Source organism: Neofelis nebulosa, chromosome 16 (genome assembly GCF_028018385.1).
Source record: "Neofelis nebulosa isolate mNeoNeb1 chromosome 16, mNeoNeb1.pri, whole genome shotgun sequence".
Taxonomy (NCBI): Eukaryota; Metazoa; Chordata; class Mammalia; order Carnivora; family Felidae; genus Neofelis; species Neofelis nebulosa.
Window position 1 is genome coordinate 61,898,208 of NC_080797.1, and position 27,282 is coordinate 61,925,489.

A 27,282-nucleotide genomic window follows, 5' to 3' on the forward strand; every position below is an offset into this window, starting at 1 on the left:
CACACAAAGAAACCTGAGAGAGGCGCGGAGAGTTTGCAAGCTTTTGCTAGCACCTCCCACACAAACACTTTTTGGATTGTTCTATCATGAGCTGGTATGGAATCCCTAATTCCTGTCCTGTTCTAGGGTGGACTCAAGAAGGCGCTGTGCCTGGTCCCGCCACCTGTCTCAGTCCGCCTGATTGGGGGCGGGACGCGCCGTTTCCAGGGTAGTTACTATCCTTAGCTCACCCCAGTAGGTAGTATTTCGAGTCTCATTTTAGAGGTGAGTGGTCTGAGGAAGCAGAAAATTTAAGCAATTTGCTTCTGGTCAGGCGGTTAGTAAGGGGGAATTCAGACTGCTCTAAGATCCCAATCCCCTCTCCCTTCAGGTCTGGGCCACGCCTCTAGATCCTTCCAGCCCTTGCAATAGGCAGCCCCAGAGGTCAATTCCATTTTACCACAGCGTCTGCAGGGACCCTTCTGGAAGGACCTTTGTGCCCCGGGGGTTATTCGGGAAGGAGACAGTCTCTGGAATCAGTCACTTCCTCTCTTGAGGGGACCGCATTGGGTGGAGGTGGGGAACTGCCACCTGCTGCTTTCTCTGCCCAGCCCCACTCTGGTCCTTGCAGAGGACAGCAAAGGGGGGGGGGGGGGCGGAAGGGACTGTACTCCTAGCCTTAGTGGTCATTCCCTTTCTAATGTCAAGTGTGGAAGATGGAATTTAATAAGAGCGCGGGGAAGACTCCTACATAATATTTCACGTGACAGATCCCTGGTTGCTCCAACGACCACTAGTCCTAATGCCCCGAACCTTTCTCGGGATTCTCCCCCATCAGCCACTCTAGGAATCTGGATCCCATCTCACGTTCCACTGGGACCCAAACTCAATCCTGAAAGCCACGCTTTCCTGTGCCCCCAATGGTTGAGCAAGGCCTGTAGCCCCCTCCCTCACCAGCAAAAGGCAAAACGCCGGGGGGTGGGGGTGCGCCCCAGCCCGCCTGGCGTCAGGACACTGTCTCCGTTCCTGTCAGGCCTGACTCCCTCCCCATCCTCTCAGGGGATCAGGGGGACAGAGTGGGACACTCTCCGGCCGCCCGCCACCCCCAGTTCCACGAGGCGGACTACATGCCCCATGATGCCGCGGGGCCGAGCTACAACAAGCTCTGCCCCGGGCACCCGGGTCCCCCTCCCCTCTTCCCCGCATCCCCGCATCTCTCGCAGGCCGCTCGGGCTGAGGGCCGGGCAATGCAGCTGCGGGGAGCCGGGGGCTGCGGGCGCGCGTCCCTGCGGCGGCGTCCCCGGGGTTCGCGCCCCGTGCGCCCCCGCTGCGGGAGCCTGCTCCCTTCGCCGAGTGGCGTCTTTGTGTGCGGGGGTGTGGGAGGTGAGGCGCGAGTCCGCGCCGCGCCGCCGAGCGCCCGCTCCCTCCCCGGGCGGGTGGGGGCCTCTCCGCGCCGCCCGCCGCCGCCTCGCGAGGACGCCCGCGGCCCGCGCCTCCCGCACAGCGCCGGGCGCGCCGCCCCCGCCCGCCGGCGCCGCTCGCACATGCCCGAGCCGCAGCCCTGCGAGCAGGCAGCGCCGGCCCCCCGCCCCGCGGCCCCGGGCCCCGGCTCCGGCGCCGTCCCCCCTCCCCGGCCGGGCGCCGCGGCCCTGGCATGAGGAGCGGGCGATGATCCCAGCCAACGCCTCCGTCAGGAAGGGGCCCGAGGGCAAGTACCCGCTGCACTACCTCGTGTGGCACAACCGCCACCGCGAGCTGGAGAAAGAGGTCCGCGCCGGCCAGGTAAGAGCGCCGTCGGGGCGCCGCGGGGACCCCACGGCCGGGCACGCCCGCTGGGTGTGGGGAGGGGGCGCGGCGCGGGCTGTCCCGCCTCCCCGGCGAGTTTGCAGCGCTTCTTTGTTCGCAGCGGCGGCTTTTGTGCTTGTTGACCGGGAGAGGGTGATGGGAGCGGTCCCCGGCCGCTCCCCTCCGGCTCGGACGGACGGCCCACACGTGTTCTGGACCCTCCCAGGTTGGGGTAGGGGACGCTGTGCCCCTCCTCGGCCGGGGCGGAGGGCTGCGGGGAGGGGCTGCCGGGTCGGTCTGTGCTCCATGTGGTGAGAGAGTCCGCGGAGCAGCAGAGCAGCGACACCTCCCGCGTGAGTGTGCGGAGGTGGGCAAGGCCTGCGTCGGGAGGGGGTCACAGGTCAAGGATCAGAGAATGGGCTGTGGCACTCCAAGGCATCCCAGCCCCACCCAGTGCCCTCTACCCTCCCGCTGAGCTCTTCATCTATTTGCTCAGATTGAGCAGAGCCCCCGGGTCCCACAGACCTCAGCGCCCGCTCTGGAATGGAGAGTGGGGAGAGACTCCCTGTGGGGAAGCCCTGAAGGGCCTTGTCCAGGTGCTGAAAGGAACTCTCCTGCCCTCTGGGGTTGGGGCCTGGCTTCTTGGGCGCTGAGGAAGCTAGGGGCCGCTGGCCTCAGGATTTGGGGTTCTGTACACAAAGTGGGCCCCCTGGTTGCTGCCAGTCTGTGAGAATGAGTGGGTCAGCCAGCTTTGGCTGGGCAGTAGCCTCCAAGAAGACCAGGTAAGGGATGGGGTCTCCTGGTCATTCTTCAGGACCAAGGCAGGCACAGGTCACAGGTAGCTCCGACTCTGCCCTTAGTCCCCAGGCCACAGATGGGCCCTTGGGGTGTGGACAACTCACCCTCCAGGGTGGGGAAGCATGAGCTAGTGCTGGGCCCAGCCTGCTCTGGTTTGCCTCAGGTTGAGGCCTGCAGACTTGGCCGGGATCTGAGACCCCAGGGCCATGGGAGTGGTTTGGTCAGGAGTGGTCCCCTTTGGGAATATGCCTTTGGAGGGCCACTTCCTGAGTCACAGGAAGTTCATTTTGAGGAGCTGCCTGCTTCCCAAAGGACGAGTGAGGGGGGGAGCAAGGTGAGGGTTGGGGAGTCTCTGAAGTCCACTACTGAGCCCTCAGAGTAGCAAGGCATCTGCCTCTGCAGAGCAGTCCTAGGAAATGTTGGGGTGACCTGAGCCTCCAAGCTTCTGGGCTGGTTGGGGTGTCCACTTACTTTCCATCTCTGCTTAAACAAGGGCACTCCAAGTTGCTCCTCAGACCATGCCTCTGTTTTATCCATCATAAAGGACGTGGTTTGCAACCAGAGAGCCCTGGTAAAGGAAGCGAGGCCTGAGTGGTAGGTCCTGGGGGACAAAGATGAACAAACCAGGCACATCCCCCGCTCTCAAGGAGACCCCGTTCTGGTGCTGTGAGTGTGAACCAGGAAATAGAGTATGCTGTGCTGGGTGCTAAAACAGTTCAGTCTCTTCTGAGTCTTCTGTTTTCCTCCCCTGAGGGCAAAAGAAGACAAGCTTCTGACGGAGGTTAAGGCTGGAGGGATTTAAATCTGATCTGAGAGGAACTTCCTGATGGGGTGATAGATGATTGGTCCAAGGATTGTTAGGCAGAAGGCTAGTGGCTGAATCTCCAGAATGTCTCAGTTGTACTCCCTTGCCTGAGGGGTGGGTGGTTCTTTTCTTGCTGAGATTGGAGAGAGGCAAAATGCCCTGGAAGAAAAGACTCTAACCTAGGTCTCTCTGATAGTACTCCAGTCAGCAGCCATATTGCTGAAGTGAGGTCGAGGTGGGGAGCATTGGAACCCGCTGCAGGTAGGGGTACTTTGGGGCTGATGAGTGTGTTCCTCTTTCCCCTCAGGCTGCCACAGAAACTAGGCACCAGGTTCACCAGTATCTCCAGCCTCCCATCCCTCCCACTTCCCTGGTGTGTTTGTGTCTCCTTGAAATGGACACTGCCTACCCTGATCCAGGATAGCAGGAATATAGGGCAATGGTTGAAGTTAACCCTTGTTCAACCACAAAGGAGTCAGGCCAGTCCTCTCCCTTGCTCCAGGGTTGCCAAGAAGGGGAATGCCAATCCTTCTGCATGGAAGAGGCCCCTGGCTGTATCTCCACATTAGGGCTGATGCAGAGTGGTCCTTGCATCCAAATAGGCACTGCTCAGTCCTCCAGGCATCAGGGTCCCAGGGGGAGCTGAGGGTGCCCAACCCAGCACTTTACTGCTGGGAATAATCCTGGGGGCAGCGTTCTAACATCATAACAAAACCCCATAGACCCTAAGCATTCCATCCAGCGGGGGTTCCCTGACCTCTGGTTCTCCTGGCACCAGCTGTCACAGAAAACACCCAGGCTTTGCTCAAACACATACCAGCTGGGTTTCCCTGGTCTTCACCTGGCATAGCTGCCTGTTCTTCGCTCCAAGAAAGCCCCGCAGAGGCCCTCCCATGGGCAGCCTTGGCAATGCTGGCAGGCTGGGGAGGGGGATGGAATGGCAGGTTTCAGAGCAGGTTCATTGGCTTTGCTTAGGGCCCCCACCCCCATAGCTCTGTTGGGGGCTGGAATCAGGGAGTGGTGGGGAGACTGGAGGTGCTCATCAGGTGTTTTGGTGACGGGAAGGATCTATGACCACCCCTAGTTGGCACCCAGCAGTATGATGGTTGCTGGGTGCCCTTTGTCCTGCTATGCACACACCCTGCCAGGTTGGGAGGGGGCAGGGGGCTATAGGCCAGTGGATGTGCTAGTTTCCCCTTGGCTAACAACGCCCTGAGGTTGGCACAGCCAGCTGAGCACAGCCCGGGTTCCTGAGTCAGAAGTCCCTGGTGTTCCCTGCGGGGCAGGAGGTGGAGGTTCGGCTGTGTGGCTCCCTGTGGGAGGGCCAAGGGGGGCAGGGTTCTTTCCTGGCAACAGAGACTCTGGAGGGGGCCAGACTGTTCCCAAGGAAACATTTCTTTCTTCCTGGGGCTGCCTCCATCATGGTCTTCCTTCCTGCTTTCCTCAGTTCATCCTTCTAACCTAGAGGCAGGCAAGATGGGACTGTGGGGACCCTAGATGCTCAGACAGAGGTTACCCCACCCAAGGTACCTGGTGTGTCCCAGAACACCTGTGATCCCCTGTCCCCTAACATAGGCAGACCTAGGTGTGGGCCATCACTACATCTGGTGAGTGGGGAAGCTCAGGAGAGGGACCCACAAACCCCAGAAACCCCAAATCAATGTGTCTGGGAAGCAGATGGGGAGGGGCTGCGTGGGGTAGGGTGGGAGGAGAGTGAGCAGGTGCCACCCTCTCCTATCCAACTCAGCTTGAGGAAGCATCCGGCCTCCCTGCCCCTTGAGTGAGCTCAGGCCTACCTGGTGGAGGCTGTGGGGCTCGGAAGTAGTGACCACACCAGACACCGGTTGTCCTCTTTCTGGCTGGGGGAGGCGAGGGAGCAGGGAAAGGAGATCAAAGCTGAGCATGCATGGCTCTATGCGCTGGGTCCTTCACCTTTCTTTTCCGGCTCTATACATTTGGTGTGCCCTTGTAAGGTTTCATCTAACAAAAGGATTCTGCTAATGCTAAATAAGTTTAAAAAATAACCTGCTAGTGCCTGTGGGTTCAAGGGGTATGCATGTGCCAATAAGCTGGCAGCAAACTTAGGTGTGACCCCTACAGATCCAGAAGGCATCTGAGCTTGCAGATGCTGGTACACTTATGGGAGCACATGGACCCTCAGTGTGGGGGCAAAAGGAGTGGATTCTTGTGGATTCCTATGGTACCTGTTCACGTGTGCGTGTGTGTAGGTGTGTGCCTGAGTGGGAGCAGGGAGTCTCTCTGCCCAGGGAGCCTCAGCCCCTGAGCTCAAAAGACCCCTGCTTTTGACTCCAGCTGAGGCCTGCTGGGGTGCAGAGTTTCATTCTCTTGGTGGTGAGGTCTGGGTGTTAGGTTTCAGAGGAAACCTTTTCATTCTAGCAATTAAATAGCTGCAGGCATTTGCTTTGGAAATTAATGAATTCTTCCACCTGGGCGTGGGGCAAGGTGCCACTTTCACTGCAGGCCATGCTTTGAGCAGGTGTGGGGAGCTTCTTTGAGGGGTTGGCTGGGTGTATGTGGGGGGGGGGGGCTGTGTTAGCCCTGGAAAACAACAAGGCCCTGGGGACCCTGGGGAGAGCTCCCCAGGAGTGGAGGTGGGGAGGGGCAGCCAGGCCCAGCTAGCAGCACCAGCCTCTCTCTGGGTCCTGGAGGTGAGGCACCTGAGGGGGAGGGTGGCAGGCAGCATCTGGAGCTCTGGGGCTGGGCGGGGTGCCCTGTCAGCTCCCTGGGGCCTTGTTAGCAGCGCAGCAGTAGTAGCATCTGGGACAGGGCTGGTGGGACGCATAGACACATAGACTTTCAGCTGCTGCCCCATGGGAAGGCTCCTCCCGACTTCCCTGGGCTCAGGGTCTGTGGATCCTGCACTCCCACCCCCAGACTCAGGGCCCCACTTAGGCTGGACACAGAGGGGCTCAGCCCATCCCATAATAGATGAAGAGTAAAGAACGCAGTCCTTGTTGTAGGGGAGCCAATGTAGAGGAGCGTAAGATGGGGTGGGGAGAGGGGTGCTTGGATCTCTAAGCCACAGCTCAGAACGCCACGTGGGCTAGGTACATTTTTTTTTTTTTGTGGCTCCTAATATATTTAAAAATGAAGAAATGGGGGCGCCTGGCTGGCTCAGTCATTAGAGCATGTGACTCTTCATCTCAGGGTCATGAGTTCAAGCCCCATGTTGGGCATGGGGCCTACTTAAAAAATTAAAAATAAAGAATGAATAAATGCCAACACAGGGTTATTAAAATCATATAAATTACTTAAATTATTCAAAATGTCTTGTTTCTGACAAAGGAGTTAATTCTCATGTTTTAAAAAATATTTAGCTGTTGCTAGAAGAATTATAATGAAAAGCTGTAGTCCTCACTTACCACCCTCATTCCCTGGAGGCGACCAGTTTGGACTTTAGGCTGTTCTGTTATTTACCTCCAAGATTACAAACAATATACATCTGCAACTACCTCTTGGCTTATCAGTTTTACATTGTATTGCTTTCCCCTCCCCAGGTCCCTTAAATATAGTCACTTATGCATCTGTTGAACAAATATTTATTAAGCACCAGTTACGTGCCAGGCACTGTCTAGAGACTGGGAATATAGCATTGAACAAAACATAAGGACCCTCCCTTTGTGGGGCTTACAGTCTAGATGAGGGAGACAACGAACAAATGAACAAGTAATTTAATGTTGGAAGAGAACTAAAGCAGGATCGGGGCAACAGATAGACAAATAGCAAGTGTCATTTAAGATGGATGGTAAGGGCAGGCCTTTTTAAGGAGGTGACATTTGAGCAGCCACCTGAATGAAGTGAGGGAGAAAGTGCTGTGGCTATCTAGGGTATCCAGCAGAGTGGAATTGGGAGGAGAGGTGGGAGAGCACATGAGTTCAAGGAGACATCCAGGGCTGCTGGATTCTATTCTAAACAGGATGAGAGGCCTTGGGAAAGTTTTGAGCTAAAGGATGTCAGGACCTGAGGGACATTTCACAGGATGATGGAGGCTACGATGGGTCATGTGGAGACTAGACCTAAGAAGCCAAGAGAGGAGTGAAGAAACCAGTGAGGGGCCCACAAGGCCACCAGGTGAGATAGGATGGCTGCCACCAGAATGGTAGCCTGAAGGTGATGAAAACAGAGAACAGTCTGGATCTGTTTTGAAGGTAGAGCCCATAAGGTCAGGCCTTGCTGATGGATTTGATATAGAAGGTGAGAGAAAAGGAAGAGATAAAGACAGTTACAAAGTGGTTTTTTTGTTTTGTTTTGTTTTGTTTCTTTTTACCAGGGCACCTGGCTGGCTTAGAGCATGACTCTTGATCTTCGGGTCATGAGTTTGAGCCCCACATTGGGGGTAGAGATTACCTAAAATAAATAAATAATTTAAAATAAAGTTTTATTTTATTTTTTTACCAAAAGGGGGAGAGAATTGAGGTAATGTTTCCTATGAGGGGAGAATTAGGGCAGGTGTAGCTGTCCAGGAATGGCTGGGAAGAAGGCAAAGGGAAAGACAAAAAGTCATGGGAAGTCAAGGTGTCTCTTCTTGTTTCATGAATTCAGTTATCTTTTCATATATTTCTGAGGATATAAATTACTGTTCCCCTCTCCCCAAAAGTGTTCTTGTGTTTCCTGCATTGACAATGTATCCTCTAGGTTTTTAGCATCTATCTGTATGTTTTGGTCTCTTTCATATTGGCAGCTTTCCTCAAATGTCCAGGCACCCTTGGCTGTCGGGGCATATTTAAGAATGTGGGTGTGGAGCTCATTGATGCATGGGTGGTATTACTGTCAAACGATGGGTGCAAGCTGGCCTGCTTATTGGAGGGTCCCCAGAGGTCCGTACCCAGAGGTTTTCGGTGCCTCTAGTTTCTCCAAGAAGAATTCTCCAGTCTCCTGCTGGGGTGGGATGGGGCAGTTGCGTGTACTGTCAGGCTGTTAGTGGTTCAGGACCTGAGGCAGGAAGGGACTGGGCTTTCACCGTTCACTAGTTTTCAGCCCCATGACCTCATCTTCAGACCAGTGTCCCCAAGTCCAGTGGGTCTCAGGCTCAGTTTATACAGAGAATAAATTTCTGGCATCCTATGGAGGGGAAGGGGGACATCTCCCAGCTTTATAAGATTGGGGAGGGGGCCAAGGGTTCTGAATTTTAACCAGCCTCCCCCACCCCCCTGGATTTAGCTCTGAGCCTCACTCATACCTCTGCCATTCCCACTGCCTTCATGTTCTGGACATTTCAAGGGTGGTCTGGCTTGACACTCACTGGGGTTCCCCTATGAGTGTTTGGGTTCTAGTACCCTCTGCTCCACTGAGTCGGTTGTAATGCCCCAGCCACTTTCTATGTTCTAAAGATGTGTTAACATTTCTCATCTGCTAGCATCTCTTCTCTTTACTCTTGTGGGTTTTAAATATTTTATTGACATTCTTACACTTACTCACAAATTTTCCTTTTGAGGCACTCTTCATTCCTTTGTACAGATCTAAGTTTCCATCGGTTAACATTTTCCTTCCACCTAAATAACTTCCTTTAACATTTCTTGCATGTCTTCTGGTGATAAATTCTCTTAGCTTTTTTTGTTTGTCCACAAAAGTCTTCATTTCCCCTCCATTTTTGAAGGATATTTTTTTACAGGACAGAGAATTCTAGGTCGACATTTTTCCCCCCAGCACTTTAAACATTTCATTCGATTGTTTTCTAACTTGCATGGTTTCTGTTGAGAAGTATGCAGTATTTCCTGTATTTGTTCTTCTAGACATAGTGTGTCTCATTTCTCAAAATGATTTTATTATTGTTTTTTTAAGATTTATTTATTTTTGAGAGAGAGAGTGAGAGCACGTGCACGCAAGTAGGGGAGGGGTGGAGAGACGGGACAGGATCCAAGGTGGGCTCCATGCTGACAGCAGCGAGACCCATGTGGGGCTTGAACCCACGAATAGTGAGATCATGACCTGAACTGCAGTCTCACCGCTCAACCAACTGAGCCACCCAAGCGCCCCTCAAAATGATTTTAAGATTTTCTTTTTATCACTAAGCTTTCAGCAGTTGATTATGATGGGCCTGGGTGTAGTTTTCTTGGTGTTTGTCTTGGTTGGGATTCATTGAGTTTCTTGGTTCTGTGGGTTTATCATTGTGTTAGCTTGTGCAGAAAATTACCACAGATTGGGTAATTTTATTCTTTCATTCTTTTGGAGTTTGGAAGTCCAAAGTCAAGGAGTCAGCAGGGCTCCACTCCTTCCAAATGCTTAAGGGGAGAATCCTTCCTTGCCTCTTCCAGCTTCTGGTATCTCCAGGCATTTTTTGGCTTGTGGCTGCATAACTCCAGTCTCTGCCTCCTCTTTACATGGAACTTTTCCTCTCTCCATGGATCTCTCCTTTGTAGGTCTTATAAAGGCAGGTCATTGGATTTAGTTAGGGCCCACCTGCAAAATCCAGGCTGATCTCATCTTGAGATCCTTACCTTAATTTCACCCACAAATACCCATCACTCACAGGTTCTGGGGGTTAGAGTATAAACATATTTTGGGGGGACACCACCATTCAACCCCCTATAGTAGCTTTTTTAAAACAACAAATTTGGAAAAATGTTGGTTGTTGTCTCTTTAAATGTCTTATTTCTCCCACTTTCTTAGCCTAGCCTCTGGGACTCCAATTACATATATGTTAAAATGCCTTATAGTGTCTCACATATTGTTGAGGCTCTTTGAATGTTTTTCAGTACTTTTTCCCTCTTCTGTGCTCCATTTCTGTTCTCTGTGCTATAGTTCTATTGTTATGTCTTCAAACTCACTGATTTTTTTTTATTCTTTAGTGTCTAATCTTTAAAAAATTTTTCTTTAGATATTTATTTATTTTTGAGAGAGAGAGAGAGAGATAGAGTGTGAGTGAGGGAGGGGCAGAGAGAGAGGGAGACACAGAATCCGAAGCAGGCTCCAGGATCTGAGCTGTCAGCACAGAGTTCAATGTGGGGCTCAAACTCATGAACCATGAGAGCATGACCTGAGCCAAAGTCAGACATTTAACCGACTGAGCCACCCAGGTGCCCCTATAGTGTCTAACCTATTTTTTTTTTTTAACGTTTTACTTATTTTTGAGAGACAGAGAGAGAGAGTGTGAGTAGGGGAGGGGCAGAGAGAGAGGGAGACACAGAATTTGAAGCAGGCTCCGGGCTCCGAGCTGTCAGCACAGAGCCCAGTATGGGGCTCAAACCCATGAATGGCAAGATCGTGACCTGAGCCGACGTCTGATGCTCAACTGACTGAGCCACTCAGGTGCCCTGTCTAATCTATTCTTAATTCCATCCTATGAATTTTTCATTTCAGATATTGTACATATCTCTCATTTCTTTCCCCATGAACATTGTGTTCATGTTTTTCTTTCAACTCTTGAGCACATTAAACTATTCATCATCTTTATCATTTCTGACTATGTTTCTGTTAAATGATTTTTCTCCTGATTATGGGTCATATTTTCCTATTTCTTTGCATGTCTGATAATTTTTTTCTAGTAATTTGTAACTGGATGTTAGATACTGCAAACATCGTAATGTTAAGCATCTGGATTTTATTGTCTTCCTTTAAAGAGTGTAAGGCTTCGTTCTAACAGACTGAGTTAAGTTACTTGTAAATCAGTTTGATCCTTTTGAGGTTATTTTTAATCGTTATTAGATTGGGTTTAGGTGAGCCTTTTCTCCAGAGATAGTTTAATCCTACTACAAAGGCATCACCATTCTTGGGTCTCTGTTGAATACCTTGTGCAAACAACAAAGACCTTCTATTCTAGCAGGATGGAGTTTGAATGTCTCCCTGCCCTGAGACATGAGTGCTGGAAATTTACCAGCTTATTGCTCCTCTTCTGTCTAGTATTGCTGAGTTTCACTCTACATAGGTGAGGTTTGGTATTCTGCAAAGACTCAGAGGAACCCCATGCAGATTTCTGGAGTCCCTTGTTTGCATATCTCACTCCTTCCTGGAACTTGATCCTGCAACTTCTTGCTACCTCAGCCTCCCTGAACTCCTCTGTCTCCTCAACTCCTCAGCAAGTCTACCCCGCTCTGCTAGGGATTCCCCGCCTCCTGCATTGCTGTCTGGAATGATACTCCCAGGTAGAAATCTAGGCAATCATAGGGCCTGCCTTATTTGTTTCTCTTATTTCAGGGATCATAGTCCTGGACTACTTGTTGCCTAATGTCTGAAAACAATTATTTCATGTATTTTGAAGTATTTTTATCTGTTATAATGGGAGGGTGGTTTCAGGTATCTCACTATAGTTGAAATAGAAGCCATTTACTGGCATTTTAATCAAGTTTGGGGAAGGAGGAGTTACATGCATGTGGTCAGTTCACTGTATTTAGCTAGAGGTCTTAGACTCCTGAAATATATTTAAATATTTATGTTTTTATCACACAACAAAAATCTCATGCAATATAATTATGCTATCCACAAAACAGTAATAGGATTTGTAAAAAAAAAAAAAAAAAAGTGTTAATACATAGTGTCCCACATATAAAGGACATGGGTTTGAAGTTGTACCATATTCTTTCATTCCTATCAATATATTACAGCAATTGTTTGTTAAACCTCACTCAGTGATAATGTCAATGATCTAAATTGATAGCCCTTCCTGAAAGTGTGGTCTTGGACCTGTAGGATAAATCTAGTCTCAAGTGCTCTCCTTGGCCAACAGCCTGTCTCAACCACCCTTCAGCTCTGGGATTATTCTTCAAAGTTAGCCCACTGGGCCTTGGAAGAGTGAACCCAGTCAGGGGACCGAGGTGGACAGGAAAGGAGGAAGGTCCTTCCTTTCTCAGGGCTACTTCCTGCCCTGTCCTACAAGCCTCTTTTCACCCACCTGACCCCAGCTCATTGTGTCTGTCTTTTCCATTGCCTTGTAAGGTGAGCAAGGCAGGGCAGCCAGGTGGTTGCTGCTTCCCTAGAGGCTGTTGGGTTCAGATGGGCTGCCTCAGAAGTGACCAGGGATACGTCTTCACCTCCTTCTCCAGGTGGACATCGAGCAGCTGGATCCCCGTGGGCGGACCCCCCTGCACCTGGCCACCACACTGGGACACCTCGAGTGTGCCCGTGTGCTCCTGGCACACGGTGCAGATGTGGGCAGGGAGAATCGCAGCGGCTGGACAGGTGGGCACCCCTGCTCACCCCAGCCCCACAGCCAGCGTCTCCCAGCTTCATATCCTCACCCTTGGTTTGCTGACGGGGGCCACAGGCAGGGTCCTGACCTGTGACTTTGCCTCCTCCCCCCACCCCCAGTGCTTCAGGAGGCTGTGAGTACCCGGGACCTGGAGCTGGTGCAGTTGGTGCTGAGGTACCGGGACTACCAGCGGGTGGTGAAGCGGTTGGCGGGCATCCCCGTGCTCCTGGAAAAGCTGCGCAAGGTGAGGGCCAGCCTCTCAGCCTCCCCACAATGCATTTGAACCCTGTCTCTAGCACAGGCTTAGCTACTCTCTTTTTCATCCTCCAGGCCCAGGACTTCTATGTGGAGATGAAATGGGAGTTCACTAGCTGGGGTAAGGGGGCCGATGGGGGCCTCTCTGGGCATTCTCCCACCTCAGGGCTTTTGCACCTGCTGCTCCCCTGCCTGGAGCTCTATTGCCACAGCTCTTCCTGTGGCTCCTTCTCATCTTTTAGTTCCCACCTCAGTGCCAACTCCTTGGCTAGGCTTTTCCACACTGCCTCAGACACTGTCTTGATTCCATTATTATTATTTCCTTCACTTTGTAATGATTTGCTCATTTGTTTGTTACTTGTCACTCCTTGCCAGAAAGTAAGCTCCAAGAGGGCATGTTCAGTGTTCTATCCTCATTGACTAGAACAGTGCCTGGTACACAGTAGGTATTCAATAAATATTTGTTGGGAGATTGAAAGGTTGAGTGAATGAATTAACAAATGGTGGCTATTAGGGACTTGATAGCGGCTGAGACGTGCCCATCTTCAACTTCGGGTTGCTTACATCTGAGTGACGGGTCTCCATTCACCTGGGGGGAGTTTGGAAAGGGGCTGCTCTCCCACTATCTCTGTTATCCTTGCCCAGCCACAACACTGACCCTGACCCCTATGCCCTGAGGTGGCCCAGGCTGGGTGGACCAGGCAAATTGAAGCCACTCTGACCTTCCCTTCCACCTAGTGCCCTTGGTGTCCAAGATCTGCCCTAGTGACACCTACAAAGTGTGGAAGAGTGGGCAAAACCTGCGGGTAGATACCACGCTCTTGGGCTTTGACCACATGACGTGGCAGCGAGGGAACCGCAGCTTCGTCTTCAGGGGCCAAGGTCAGGCAGGGCAGGAGGTGGGGCAAGGTGGGAAGGCCGGGGACAGCTCCACGCCACCCCTGACCCCCCTGTGCTATTCTGTGGCTGGCAGACACAAGCGCTGTGGTCATGGAGATTGACCACGACCGCCGGGTGGTGTACACAGAGACTCTGGCACTGGCTGGGCAGGACCGTGAGCTGCTGCTGGCTGCTGCCCAGCCCACTGAGGAGCAGGTGCTGAGCCGGCTTACCGCGCCCGTTGTCACCACACAGCTTGACACCAAGAACATCTCCTTTGAGAGGTGAGTGGGCGCAGCCCTCATAGACTAGAGCCAGGCTGCTGGATGCCCCCTCACCTGGACCACTCTGCTTCCCCAGGAACAAGACTGGCATCCTGGGCTGGCGCAGTGAGAAGACAGAGATGGTGAATGGGTATGAAGCCAAGGTGAGGCCACCGCTCCCTGGTACCAGAACCTGCCAAACTCTTGCCTATAGTGCCCTGGGCAGGGGTTTCCTGACCACTCTTTTTCAGCCTTGGAGGTGCAGAGGCAATGCAGCAAGGAGGGAAGGGCACTAGACTAAGAGGCAACTGATGAGAATGGCCCGAGTTCAAGTGCTTATTACTATACTCATGTTCGAGACTGTGTTCTGATGTTTTGTATGTATGTGTGAATACATATGTACACACACACACATACTCATTTAATCCCAACAACCTTTTTGGGTAGGTGCTATTATTATTCCCATTTTACAGGTGTTTGTTGAGCCTTTCCAACAGGAACCTTCTGTGGGGTGGGGTATTGGCCCATTCTGTGATGAGGAAGGAGGCTTGGAGTGGTTCCATGACCTGTCCAGGGTCACACAGCTACAGGTGACAAAGCCAAGGTTTAGACCTTGGCTGCCTAACTCCAAAGCCCGACCTTTACTCCTAAGAATACCTTGTTGGTCACGCTGGGACCCCTACATCACCCTTGTGGGGCCACATGGTGCCACTGGTAAAGGAAGGAACTAACAAATGCTGCCAGGCTCTGCATTGTGTCCTGGAAGCCTTCCCTGGCCCTGCAGACTGCGTTAAGGCCTCTGCTTTTTGTTCCCACAGCCCTCTGCAACCTTCACCAGAGTGAATCACACTATATTATAACTGCCCATTTCCTTATCTCTTCAAATAGTGTGTGAGCCTCAAAAGGGTGGGGATTGTCTCTAGTAGTGCTTGTTCACCACTGAGTGGTGCACGTTCATCACTGTCCCTGATGCCTGCCTCAGTGCCTGGCACATAAAGTCTCCTCACAGAATGTTTGTTCAATGAATAAGAGAATGGATGAATGACTTCAGATATTTACTTGCCCAAAGGCTGGGAGATGGAGCAAACAGCTCCCCCATCCCCCAATGGACCCTTCCTTGCAGGAAGTGTTCATAAGGCCCTTGGGGGCTGGGGATAGGGTACTGGAATTGTCTTTGAGCCCTTTCCTCATCTGTCGCCAGGTATATGGGGCATCCAATGTGGAGCTCATCACCCGGACACGGACAGAGCATCTTTCAGAACAGCACAAGGGCAAGGTCAAAGGTAATAAGCAGTGGTGGAGTGGCCGGGGAGGGGTGGTGTAAGGAAGCAGCTCCCACTTGAGTACCTCCATCAGTATTCCCTGTGACATCCCAGCAAAAACCAGGATAGTTTATTCACGTAAATAGGTTTCAGTTCAAGTGCCAAGTGCTAATAATTGGGAGTGACTGTCTGGAGTGCAGCTAGGAAGATTCTAAGGCAACATCTGGGCTCAGTGGGAAGGAATTCTACAACTGGTAACTGACGTCTGCCTTGGATTTGGGAGTGGAAATGTCATGTATGCTACTTATTGGCCATTCCAGTCTAGTGGAACATACCCTAAGCAGAAAGTCAGGGGGTCTGTCAGTGATGCTTTGTGCCTCTTGATACTACACCTGACTCTCTGGGCACTGGTTAGGCTGCCTAAGGTAGAAAGACAATTCCTACCTCACAGGGGAACAAAATGAGGTAATTAAGATGGAAGTGCTTGAAGGAAAACACACACATACACATACATCCCCTAAAACTGCTCACCAAAAGCAGGTATTTTTCGTCCAGTGTCACCAACCTGGACACTTTTGGAAGTTTCTCCTAAGCCCCAGGCCTACTTTTATTCCCACTGTGCCTGTAGTGTTCCTCGCCCCTGGCCTTTGGAGTCCTCAGTCACCTTCAGATGAAGGTGCCTGAGAGTTTGGTGTGGGTGAGCAATCCTCCCTACCTGCCAGGAACCAGCCTCCTCCTTAGATCGGGGGTGCGTCACTTCTGAGGGTTGCAGTGCCCTCTGAGATGCTACATTTCTTGTAGGCTGTAAGACACCTCTGCAGTCCTTCCTGGGAATTGCTGAACAGCATGGGGGCCCCCAAAATGGGGTGAGTATGTGCCAGGGGTGCCCTTGTGTGGAAGGGTGTGGATGTGGCTCAGGAGACCTGGGAGGTGTCCTGCCTAGCATGGCCTGCGTGGAACTACTTTCCACAATGCCCGAGGCCGTGTCAGCTCCACAGTGGCAGGGGGGATAGCTCTGGGGCCCATGATACCAAATGGCTGGCCTGGCATCAGAGACTGACAGGCTCATGGGCACTTCCTCATGTGGTACAGACCCTGATCACTCAGACTCTGAGCCAAGCCAACCCCACTGCCATCACTGCAGAAGAATACTTCAACCCCAACTTTGAGCTTGGCAACCGGGACATGGGCCGCCCCATGGAACTGACCACCAAGACACAGAAGTGAGGCCCCCTGCCGGTGCTGGGGAGGGGTGGGTAGGCCAGGGCTGGACGGGGTCTCCAGAATGTTTTGGGTGGGAGGCCGTGGCTTCTACTATGTCCCTCACCCCTTGGGATCTGGGGGGGGCAGGTTCAAGGCCAAGCTGTGGCTGTGTGAGGAGCATCCCCTGTCCCTGTGTGAGCAGGTGGCCCCCATCATTGACCTCATGGCTGTCAGCAATGCGCTTTTCGCCAAGCTCCGGGATTTCATTACCCTGCGCCTGCCCCCTGGTTTTCCTGTCAAGATTGGTGAGACCCCACCCCCATTTCTCTTCAGCCGCTGTTGGCTGGGGGGGGTGGGGGTGGGTAGGGCTTAGATGAGGTAAAGATTGGGGATGCCTAAAGTGTGAGAAGGTGGGTGGTGGCACCTGACAGTTTCTTCATCCTCAGAAATCCCAATCTTCCACATCCTCAACGCTCGCATTACCTTCGGGAACCTCAATGGCTGTGACGAGCCAGTGCCATCGGTGCGAGGCAGCCCCAGCAGTGAGACCCCTTCCCCAGGCAGCGACTCCTCCAGCGTCAGCAGCTCCAGTTCCACGAGTGAGACCCCACCCTCTGCGCGCTGCCCTTACGTCCCTCCCCGCCCCGCCCCGCCCCGCCCCGCCCTTGCCCGCGCCCTTTCCAGGTGGGCGGAGGGTGGGGCCGCCGCGCTCTGACGCCCAGCCTGGCGCCCTCAGCCTCCTGCCGCGGCTGCGAGATCTCCCCCGCGTTGTTCGAAGCCCCGCGCGGCTACAGCGTGCTGGGCGGCCAGAGGGAGGCGGCCACACGCGATGATGACGATGACCTGCTTCAGTTTGCCATCCAGCAGAGCCTGCTTGAGGCGGGTAGTGAGTATGATCAGGTGCGTCCCTGCCACCCCGCCGCCCCTGCCCGGCTGCAGCGCCACCCTGGCTGACTGGCCCACGTCCCTCCCTCCAGGTCACTATCTGGGAGGCGCTAACCAACAGCAAGCCTGGCACTCACCCCATGTCCTACGACGCTCGCCGACAGGACAGGTCAGTTCCCGCCAGTCCTGACTTGTCCTCCCTACCCCGAAATAACACATGCACATGTACCATGGTGCCCTGTCCCAGCGGGTGAGGATACTGCTGGCTGGGCAGCTCTTCTTGGCCCCAGGAAACCATGGTACCCTCTGTTGGGCCCCTGCTGGTTTCCAGAAGGCTTCTACCCCCACCATTTCCTCACTCTGAGCAGTACTCCAAAAGCAGCCAGGGAGCAGGGGACAGGCCTCAAAGGCCTTCAGACCCTTACCAGGCAGGATGTCGGGGCTAGGGTTCTAGAAGATGCATGCCCACATGTGCTGGTCCACCGTCAACTGGGAGGATGGGCTTTGTAGGGGCTGAGATTTGTCACATCTGGGTGGGAGCCAGGGAGGTGATGCAGGATTCATCGCTTCCACCGGCTGGTGACGAGCCCTACTCTGTCTTCGGGCCTCCACACTGTCTCCTGGCCCCGCTTACGGGCAGGTGCGCCCGGAACCCTCGATGTATCTTACCCGCCCCCAGGAGCGCCCCGCCCACGCCGCAGCGCCAGCCTGCGCCCCCCGCGGCCCTGGCGTCGGTGCCCAGCCCTCGGCCCAGCCCGCGCCCCGGCCCAGGTGGCCATGTGTTCCGGAGCTACGACGAGCAGCTGCGGCTGGCCATGGAGCTGTCGGCGCAGGAGCAGGAGGAGCGGCGGCGGCGCGCGCGCCTGGAGGAGGAGGAGCTGGAGCGCATCCTGCGGCTCTCACTGACGGAGCAGTAGCGCCCACTGCCGGGCCCTTCGGCCACGCCCCGCGTGACCCGCCTCACAGCGAGACTTGATCGCGCCCGCGCGCCCGCCGGGCTGCGGCCGGAGACTGACTGGAGCCGCAGCCTCGGGGGCATAGAGGCGCATCCGGCACCATGCGGGGAGGGGGTTCGGGGGACCGCGCGTTACCTGTCCCGGCCAGGGCCCTGTAGGCAGCTCGCACGGCCCGGTCCCCCTGCTTTGCTATCTCCTGACGCCCACCACTCTATCCTGGGCTCAGACTTGTCCAAGGGGGCCAGGCCGTCCTAAGGGGGAGCCGGGTCCTTAAAGGAGCATTGTCCCCATCCCTTGCTCCTTCTGGTCGGTCCTCCTTTTCTGCTCACAGAACCCACTGTAGGACACTGTCCGTGAAGCCTTTGCATCTCCGCTCTTCACCCCTGGGGGGCAGCTGAGCTCCCCACGTGCTGTGTTGCTGCTTTGTCCCAGACACAAACCAGCACGTCAAGGGCCCAGCTCCTCCTTCACCCCGGCATTTCAGCGTCAAGTGCACTTAGCGGGGTGCCCGGCTTCCCCAGCCCCCCACACCCCTCCCGGGTCTCAGGGTGGTCCCAGTTTCTCCTTGGGCGGCCAGAGGTTGTAGTCCCTATCCCCAAGGCACGCTTTTTGTGATCAGGAAGGGTGCCCAAAGTGGCCCCCCGGCCTGGGCAAGGCCTGGTTCCTTCATGATGTCTTGGCAAATGGGGGGCATATTTGGGCTGGGGGCAAGCACTAGACCCTGTCCCCCGGCCCCGCTTATGGGCAGGTGCACCATGGAGCCCTCTCACCGGCTCAGGGCCCTGGCACCACCACCCACCCCTTCCCACCAGCTGCTGCTAGCCCTCTGTGGTCGTGTGTCCCACTTGCCCCCACCCAGGGGCTGACTCTAAAACCCTTCATCCAATGGTGCTAACCCCCGGCTCTCCCCTGCCCCACCCCACCCACCCAGAGAAGCACAGACCCCGCTAGGGGCAGGGGCCCACTGCACACCCTTGTCCACCTTCTCAGGCTGGCCTTCCTGGCTCAGCCGGGACACAAAAGGGATGGAAGAAAAGAACAAAGAGAAACTGTTCCTCTCACCTCCTTCCCTGATGCCAGGGGCACCAGACTGACTCTGAGGCACAAATAAAAGAGGCTTCAAACCCAAGGCTTTTCCTAGCTGGCTTTACTGGGGAAGAACGCCCACCTACGGGTTAGGGGTTCTTTCTGAAACTCAGTGTGGGAGGGTTTTGAGGTAAAAGAATGCCTAGTGGGTCCTGAGCATTTGTCGGCACCGCCCCCCCCCCCCCCCAAGCCTGGGGACAGCATTTACAGAGGCTTGGGTCTCGCCCCCCTCATCCCCACCCATGCAGGAGGCACAGACTGAGCACTTAGTAAAATATTTCATTCGGTAAAATATTTCATTGGGTAAGTCTTGTTTTCCTCCTAGGGTCAAGGCCACAGCAGAATGCTGGGGGCAGTGGGGGGCGGGTAAGGGAGGGGGTGTGAAGGAGGGCGTGAACCTGCTTCCATGCCAGTTTTCTGATTAGTTCTCCGGCGGGGGTGCAGTGAGGAAGCCGCCCTCTCCCCTGTGGGTGAAAAGAAGGAAGAGAGCCCTCTGCCATAGACTGCTGGGTGTAGCCGGTGGATTCGGCTCCACAGCCAACAGGTTGTGTATGTCTGTAGAACTGGGGTGACACCCATACGTTTTACCACTTAGGGTAGTGAAATCAAGTGAACTGATTAGAAGGAGAAGCGTAACTTAACCCCAGTCAGTCTGGGGAGACCCATCGAATTGCCGCCACCCCTTTGAGGTCAAGCCCAAGCTCCTAGATATCCCCAAGAATAGCGCTAATACTAAGCACTTCCCCTGCCCTGACCGGGGGACAGAGGGGACACCGCTTCGCCGTGCAGCACCATTGCTGAGGTCCCTGTCACCCCGGGTCTCCCAAGGCCAGCTCCTGCTGAGTCCCGGACGAGGCACGCAGCCCGGCGGGTGCCAGGCAGACTCGAGTCTCTGCGACGCTCCATTTGTCCAGGACTCCCGCGAGGGGCGGAGTTCCCTTCCCAGTCCCGCCCCCGGCCCCAGCCCAGAGAGGCGGGGTCCGAGTTCCAGACCAAGAACCAGGGCGGGGCCAAGGGTGCTCCCGGTCCGGCAGGGCCCCCCAGGCTCGGAGCTTCCCCCCCGCGCGCTGCACTAGTCCGTGCCGTCCACCAGCTCGCACAGCATGTTCTCCAGAGCCGTGATGCGCTGCTCCTGGGCCTGCACCTGCTCACGAAGGGCCTTGATCTCCTCCAGCAGCGTCTCTAGAGTGTGCTGCTGCTGGGGCACAGGGGAGAGAAGAGGCTGTGTCTGGAAGGGATCGGTAGTGGGGGATGTGTAGACTGGGCCGGAGTGGAGCGAGGCCGCATCTTACCGACAATGGGGCGTCGCTGGCCGACTGGCTGCGGCGGGGGCCCGAGGGAGGGCGCACGTCCAGAATATTGCGCTTGGTGACCCGAAGCTCGCGGTGCTTGGGAGGTATGTAACCGTCCCTCAACGAGATGAGCACAGGTTCCGCGTCCTGGCCAGCTAGCCATTCGTCAGCTTCTAGGGCTGGCTCAGGGCCAGGCGTATCTGGGTATAGATCGTCCTGGAACAAGTCTGACTGCGGGCGGCGTGGGGAGAGAGGAGGACTAGTGTTAGCAGAGTGCCTGGCCTGCTCCGCTCCCTTCCTCCTCGGAGCCTTCGCTCAACCCCTCTTCCAGCCTCCTCACCTTGCGGGGCACAGTCATGATGATGGGCTCACATTTTCTTTCGTGCAACTTGTAGAACCTGGAAGGGAGCGGGGTTCAACACCCCCGCAGGCTCCCACCCCCTTTTCTGCCTGGGATCAATGGGTTGGAGACCAACACTTGCTGAGTCCCTATCATGCTCTGTACTTCAAAACACATTATTGGCCCAGCTGGTAAAACATCTCTGATGGGGTGTTTATATTATTTTACAGATGAGGAAACTGAAGTTTAGAGAGTGTTAAGCTAGTTAATGCTGAGACCGGCACCAAAACAAGCCTGTTTGACACCCCCCCCCCCCCCCAAGTCCCTGTGTCTTCCCCAATGGCTAGTGGGGACAGACATGGCAAGCGAGAAGGCTGCTGACCGGGCGATCTCACACTTGTTGACTTCCAGTCCCCGCTTGGGCATGAAACCCATGCCCCTCTGAGGCTCCTTGCTGCTGAACGTGTTCAGGTAATGCACGAAAGGTGGTTCGTCTGTAATCTCAAAGTACCGAATGCTGCTGTCGCCCTGCAAAACCAGTCGGGTCAGAGACTCTCCCAGGCAGAATTTCAACATCTCGGTCAAGCCCTTGTACTTCCCTCCCGGCCGCAAGCACCTTGCCGCATAGGTAGACGATGCTGGAGTCGGGATCGTAGAAGGGCAGTAGGACCCCGTTGCTTGTGTCCATCTCCTGCAGTGCCACTGGTTCCTCGAAATTGTTCTGCCCGAGCACAGGAGGCGTGACCAGCACTGCTCTGGCCACGTGTCACTTCTGGACCCCCTGAAAGCCCCTTTAAGCTTCCTACCCGCTCCAAACTCCAAGCGTTCCCAAGGCAGCTCTGGAGAACGCAGCACCGCCCCCCCCCCCGCCCCTGCCCGCACATATACCCCTGCGCCGCCGCATGCAGTCACCGCAAACCACCCCCAGGGACTCGGCATCACCAGGTGGAGGTGCCAGCGTGGGCTCCTTCAGGCGACGCAGCAAAACTGGGCAGAGGGGTGGGTGTGGGGATGGCAGGCGCTGCAAAGGGGGCAGCAGCCTCCAGCCCAGTCCAGGTGGGCATGCCCTGCGGGTGGGGGGCGCCTGGCCCCTCTCCCGTGATGCCAGTCCCCGGGGCACACACCCCAAGCTTCCAGCTGCGTTACCGGGTCCCACAGGCCCAGCTCTCGCTGGCTCATGCGGGTGAAGCCCGTGGTGAAGATATGACCCTGGCGCGTGAAGACGGCCCGCATGGGCCTCATTCCCTCGTGGGCCGCAAACCTCTCCTGGGGGAAGGGGGGAGACAGGGAGAGGCGTCACCCAGTTGCCTGCTCTGGAGAGCCTGGAGGGCCGAGCAACCAGCTTGCTGATTTTGGTGGGGAAGAGACAGGGTAGGGGTGGGGGTTGGAGACAGAAGAGGGCCTAACTACTCAGCTTCCTGGGGGTCCCTGGCTGGCCGCTGGCCTGGAGAGAGTCTGGGCCCAGAGAGAGTGGGAGGCGCGGGCCTCTCAGCAGATCCCGAGCCCTTAAGCGCCCTCAGAGGCTGATCCCTAGAGCAGGGGATGTCTGCCGGCTCCCCGGGTCGCAGCGAGGCTTTTCCCAGACAGGAGCTCCCCGCTCCGCTTCCGCCTTCTCGGGCACAGGCCGCGGCCTGGGAGGGCGCTCCTGGCAGGCCCAGCGAAGGAGCGAGCGCGTGTGCCCAGCGCGGCCTGGCCTACCGGGTCCCAGAGCGCGAGTTGCCGCTCACTCATCCTGCTGAAGCCGGTGCTGAGTAGCTTCCCGTCTGCAGTGAAGACGGCCCGCAGCGGGCGGGCGCCCTCGTGAGGCCGGGCTCGCTCCTGCTCGCGGGGTTAGTGGGTTAGAGCGCCCGCCGGCCCGCCCCCGCCCCGGCCGCGCCCTCCACGCGCACTCCGCGCAGACATGCACGTGCCCCACGCACCCGCACCCCGCGTAAAATCGAGGCTGGTGAGGCAGGTGCCGCCGCCCTGCCAGGGTACCGAGCTGGGACTAATGAGGCACGAGGGTTGTCCCCTCTCTCCCTGCCGCCCAGTGGGTTGACTAGGGCAGAAAGGGGCCTGCCAGAGAGCCCGTGTCGGGCTCCAAACCCTGGAAGATGGCGCTGGGTGCCAGCTGAGAGGAGAGGGGTGCGGGAGGTTTCATGCAGGTTCTGGTGGAGGGATAGAGTTGGCAGCTTCTCGCTCAATTACAACTGAAAGAGCACTGCTCTGAGCTTCTGAGATGCAGGGGAGTGGAGGGAACAGGAGGGGGGCAGAAAATTGTGGACTGTGGGCTTACTTAGGGCTGGGAGCAGTGGTTGCAGACACTGGAAGGAGGGTGGCCTTGGGTTGGGGTGGGGAGGCGAGAGCTGGGACTAGGGGCTCAGAGGATTAAGGGTACAGGGGCCTGACAGCTGGTTGGGGGATGGCCACGCCAAGCACTCACCGCCACCACCTGGCCCTTGCGGGGGTCTATAATGCGCAGGGTCTTGTCCTTGCAGGTCGTGGCTAGCAGGCTACCATTGCTGTTCCAGCAAACACTGTGGATGACGTCCGGGTGCATGTCATCTAGACTCAGGAGCACCTCCCCAGTGCCCACATTCCAGATGATGATCACATTGTCACCACCTGTCCAGAGCAGCCAGTCACCATTACTTGGGTCCTGCCTTTGCTTGCCCCCCCACAATCTACAGTAGGGACCCCTCCCCCAGGCCCCAGACCTGCACTGAGCAGAACATTCCGGGCAGTAGGGTGCCAGCAGAGGATGCCCACACGTTTGGAGTGGCCCTCGAGTGTAATGATGGGTTCTGTGATGTTGCGCATAGGGGTATAGTCTGGAATTTGCCACACCTAGGTGGGGAGGAAAAGGCATAGGGTAAGTGGGATGAGGGGCCTGCTTTGTCCCTCTACTCCTCCCTTATTCCACACCCCGCCCCCCAACCCTACAGGCTCTCTTGAGTGGTAAAAATCAAATGCAGGGCAAGATGTAATGGCGCCTGCCCCAGGCAGAAGCAGCTGGGAGCCAGGAGGGGGCACTGCCAGCTCTCCAGAGACCTCTCTATACACCCCAGCAGGGAGATTTCAGAGCACTGCCCCCTTGCTCTTCAGGCCTCAAGTTGGCCATGGCTATAATTAGTCCTAAGAAGTGCATCCTGGGAGCCGGTGGGCATGTGGCTAAATATAGCCTGGGAGCTGGGCAGGGTAGGGCCCTAGGACCTAGCAACTCTTTTACCACCTTCCCTAACACAGGTGAGGCAGCCCTCCCCGCCCTTGCCCTGTCCAACTGCCCTGAAGCATCCACTTGGCTCCTACCATGACCGTGGTGTCGTCTGAGGCACTGGCGATGACGTTGTCATTATGTGGGCACCAGTCGATGTCCAGCACTGGAGCAGTGTGCCCAGTGACCAGAGGGTAGTTCTTATCCACTCGTCCTGTCTGGAGGGGTCAGAGAGGGAGCTATACGGTCACTTTCCTGTGTGTTTTTTGGGGGTAGGCAGTGGACCTGTTTACATCTCAGTACTCTATCACCTATTTTTCTCTTTGCAAACCCCTTTCTGCACCTTCAGCCCCCTCCAACTACTTCCTGTACTTCACTGAAGGCAGAGTTGAAGTCATTTAATATCTCAGACACAGAGAGGTAATGACTTAGCCAAAGACACAGAGCAAGATACTGGTTGAGTCAGTACTTGAACTCTCAGTCCAGAGCTCTTGCAAAAATACCTATTAGGAGGAGGCTGTTCTTGGGCCTGTTCTCCCAGTGAGAATGTCTATAGGAAGCCCCTGGTAGAAGAGGTCAAGGTGAGGTAATATGGAATGCAGTGGCCAATAGCCCTTTCTTTGTCCCCCTTGGCAAGTCTCCCCCTTGTCACTGGTTTGACCTTGGAACCACAAGCAGCAGTTACTCCTAGTGCCTGAGCTGGTGCTCATCTACTTTGGTCTTTATGGGCTTTTTATGGGGGCTCTGAAGCCTTTGCAGGGGCTGGAGTCAGTCCAGACCAGGCAGTAGGGGAGTGGGGTGGCTGTGTAGCATTGGAATGGCAGTTGTACTGGGTGAGGAAGTGGCTCCAGCTTGAAATTTGAGCCCTGGGGATGGTGTCCTTAGATGATGTCTGCATTGTCCCCAAGTGAGTCACTGGCTATTGTCAGGCCTCTTTCTGACCCTGCCACCTGTGGAACCTCCCTTAACAAGGTATAGGGGCCAGATCCAGGTCAAGGTCATGACTTCAGGTGGCCATCCTGGGGGGGGTGGAGATTTCTAAGAGGCTTGAGGCCACTCATCAAAGGTGGCAGTAACTGCTGGCCTCCATCTCTGGGGTAGGGAGGGCTTTGGCCTTATATGTCATGTCCCCCTGCCCTTCATTCTCATTCTATCCCACTGTAAGAACCACAGTGGGGAGGTGGCCAGGGACTCTTTGGAAAGAGCTTGACTCTGTCCTCAGTGTGCTGCTCTGGGGTGTGATTTAATCCAATGATCACCCTGCTCTGGGGAGAAAGATCCCACACCCAAAACATGAGGAGGCATGGCATTAGGAGAGATGGGGACAGAGTCTGGGCCAGGCCCTGGCTCCACTGCTTCCCAACTATCTTCATAATACTCTTCTGGTCCCTGCTGGCAACAGGGTGCTGCATGGAGTGAGGGATGGGCTATGAGTGGGTGCAGGGCACTGTGATGCTGCTGCTCTGTGAAGGGTGAGGGAGCCTCCCACTTGGTCCCTAAGGGCTTGGGGAACAGGGAGCAGCCAGTGGATACAAACTGCCCTCCTGACTGAAGGAGGGGTCCCCAGGAGCTACAGCCAGTGTCTTCCCCACTGCTTTCTTCCCTTCATCCCTCACCTTGGCCAGAGGCAGGACAATGAAGGCACCTCCACCTCCAGCCTCCACAATAATGGCCAGGAATTTGGGGTTGACAGCACAGAAGGAGCTGTCCCACGTGACCTTGGACACACGGATATCCTCGTAGGACTGGTCAGCCTTTGCTGCCTGCCCAAACACATGGCGGAACTTGCTCTGCCGAACCACACGCCGGCTCATGGCTGTGGGTAGAAGTGGAGGATCTCAGTGCCCAGAAATGCCTTTGGTCCTTAGTCCTGTGAGCTGTGGGAGGGAGGAAGAGTAGGGAGAGGATGGCAAGTGAGAAGGGTTGTCTGGCCACAAGTCAGGTCCTAGAAGCAGGGAGCTTTCTTCTAGGTGATTAAAGTATGGGAGAGATCTTTGCCACCTATAAAGTGCTGCTTAATTCAAGAGGTTAGGATTTGGGGACTGACTTTTTTGAGACCCAGGCAGGAGACAGTGGAGTTTGGGACTGAAAGCTTCCTGGAAGTTGAAGTGATTTTGGGAGGAATGTCCATGCCAGGCTGCCCTCCTGCTGTCAGCCTTGGCTGAGCATCTCTTCAGGAAGTGTTTATCTCCCAGCAGCACCTTGTCCAGAATCAGAGGCCCTGGTTGTGGGATCTTGGCTCAAGGCCAGCTATGGGGCTAAGATTGTAGCCCCCCCAAGATCCCCAAACCTGTATGTTTAACAGTTCAGGCAGAGGGACTTTTGCCTGTTTCTAAAAATATGCCAAGGAGAAGTTCCTCCTGTCAGCTAACCTGAGCCTTTCCTGCTACTATTTTCATCAATTTCCTCCCATCCTGTTGGGGGACACAGTGTAAGTGGATCTCTCCTCTTTCCACGCTTCTCTTCACTGGCTTCTCTAAGAGGTTTTAACTATGGTCTGGCTTTTGCCTACCACACTTTGGTCCCGTTTTTCTATGCGTCCTCTCTCCTACTCAACTTTCCTGCGGTGGGGTCCTCAACGCCCAGGCTATGGCCAGATTTGCAGGAGTGGGGTGGGTGATGTGGGGAGGGTGAAGATCCTTTTCTTCAAACAGGGTTTGTGTTGTGCTCTTCCCCAGGGGGCTCACCGAGCTTTTCCAAAGCCCCAGCCACGGACTCCTGCCCCTCCCCAGCCCCAGGCTTCCCCGTGCCCTTCACGCCACTTCTATGGCCCCAGGCCTGACGCCCGGCCTCCCCGCACCCTCCTCGGGCCTCCTGCCCCAGCACTGCGTTCTTGGGAGACGAGGTGTCGGTGCCCTGCAGGCGCGCGGGCCGCTGTCCGGCCAAATATAGACACCAAGTCCGCCCCGCCCGGGACCGAATTTGGCGGCGCGGGGGAGGGGGCGCAGACCTCTGCTTCTCCGGAGACCCCGCCCGCTCCGCTGGCTGGTGGCAGCGTGTGTGTGTGGGGGGGTACCTGGTCCTGAGTGGGCCGAGGGGCGCTCACGCTGCGACTCCTCTGCAGTGGGGGCTAGGGGTGCGCTGGGGGCCGAGGGAGGCGTCAGGGCGCCGGAACTGCTTCTCCGGGTGTCCGCTGCGTCTGGGGCCCGGGTGTTC

General features: G+C 55.5%; 2 protein-coding genes across 12 annotated transcripts; one reads left to right on the forward strand and one right to left on the reverse strand.

Moving 5' to 3' along the window:
* The first annotated feature begins 1,193 nt into the window (after positions 1-1,193).
* On the forward strand, positions 1,194-19,153 carry ANKRD13B (ankyrin repeat domain 13B). Of its 5 annotated transcripts, none has more exons than XR_009255045.1 (15): positions 1,194-1,761; positions 12,367-12,502; positions 12,632-12,756; positions 12,843-12,888; positions 13,506-13,649; positions 13,741-13,930; positions 14,007-14,073; positions 15,111-15,192; positions 15,973-16,037; positions 16,264-16,394; positions 16,577-16,679; positions 16,821-16,973; positions 17,111-17,274; positions 17,352-17,428; positions 17,939-18,058. XR_009255045.1 is itself a non-coding variant. In XM_058704064.1 (15 exons), the coding sequence occupies exons 1-15, from the start codon at positions 1,648-1,650 to the stop codon at positions 18,174-18,176; spliced, it is 1,929 nt and encodes a 642-aa protein (XP_058560047.1). In that variant the 5' UTR covers positions 1,194-1,647; the 3' UTR covers positions 18,177-19,153. The 5 variants fall into 5 exon arrangements, 3 of the variants coding, with proteins under 3 accessions (XP_058560047.1, XP_058560048.1, XP_058560049.1); XR_009255046.1 differs by having other exon boundaries at positions 17,900-17,994; XM_058704064.1 differs by having other exon boundaries at positions 16,522-16,679; positions 17,900-19,153.
* Positions 19,154-19,587: 434 nt separating this feature from the next.
* CORO6 (coronin 6) lies at positions 19,588-27,282 on the reverse strand. Of its 7 annotated transcripts, none has more exons than XM_058704079.1 (12): positions 27,143-27,282; positions 25,743-26,003; positions 24,222-24,344; positions 23,630-23,759; positions 23,356-23,537; positions 22,080-22,199; positions 21,550-21,654; positions 21,316-21,461; positions 20,934-20,991; positions 20,594-20,824; positions 20,402-20,499; positions 19,588-19,765 (listed from the first exon to the last, which is right to left on the reverse strand). In XM_058704079.1, the coding sequence occupies exons 2-12, from the start codon at positions 25,938-25,940 to the stop codon at positions 19,723-19,725; spliced, it is 1,434 nt and encodes a 477-aa protein (XP_058560062.1). In that variant the 5' UTR covers positions 25,941-26,003; positions 27,143-27,282; the 3' UTR covers positions 19,588-19,722. The 7 variants fall into 7 exon arrangements, with proteins under 7 accessions (XP_058560062.1, XP_058560064.1, XP_058560061.1 ...); XM_058704081.1 differs by lacking the exon at positions 22,080-22,199 and adding an exon at positions 22,632-22,751 and having other exon boundaries at positions 20,402-20,496; XM_058704078.1 differs by lacking the exon at positions 22,080-22,199 and adding an exon at positions 22,632-22,751.

Bases quoted from the DNA above. Each gene is read 5' to 3' on its own strand.
- CORO6 (XM_058704079.1), bottom strand. From the start codon at position 25,940: ATGAGCCGGCGTGTGGTTCGGCAGAGCAAGTTCCGCCATGTGTTTGGG. The intron at 24,345-25,742 runs GTGAGGGATGAA...TGACCCCTCCAG, and splicing joins TTGTCCTGCCTCTGGCCAAG to ACAGGACGAGTGGATAAGAA. The intron at 20,825-20,933 runs GTGAGGAGGCTG...CGCCGCCCGCAG, and splicing joins TCATGACTGTGCCCCGCAAG to TCAGACTTGTTCCAGGACGA.
- ANKRD13B (XM_058704064.1), top strand. From the start codon at position 1,648: ATGATCCCAGCCAACGCCTCCGTCAGGAAGGGGCCCGAGGGCAAGTAC. The intron at 14,074-15,110 runs GTGAGGCCACCG...ATCTGTCGCCAG, and splicing joins TGAATGGGTATGAAGCCAAG to GTATATGGGGCATCCAATGT. The intron at 16,680-16,820 runs GTGAGACCCCAC...CTTCATCCTCAG, and splicing joins TGGTTTTCCTGTCAAGATTG to AAATCCCAATCTTCCACATC.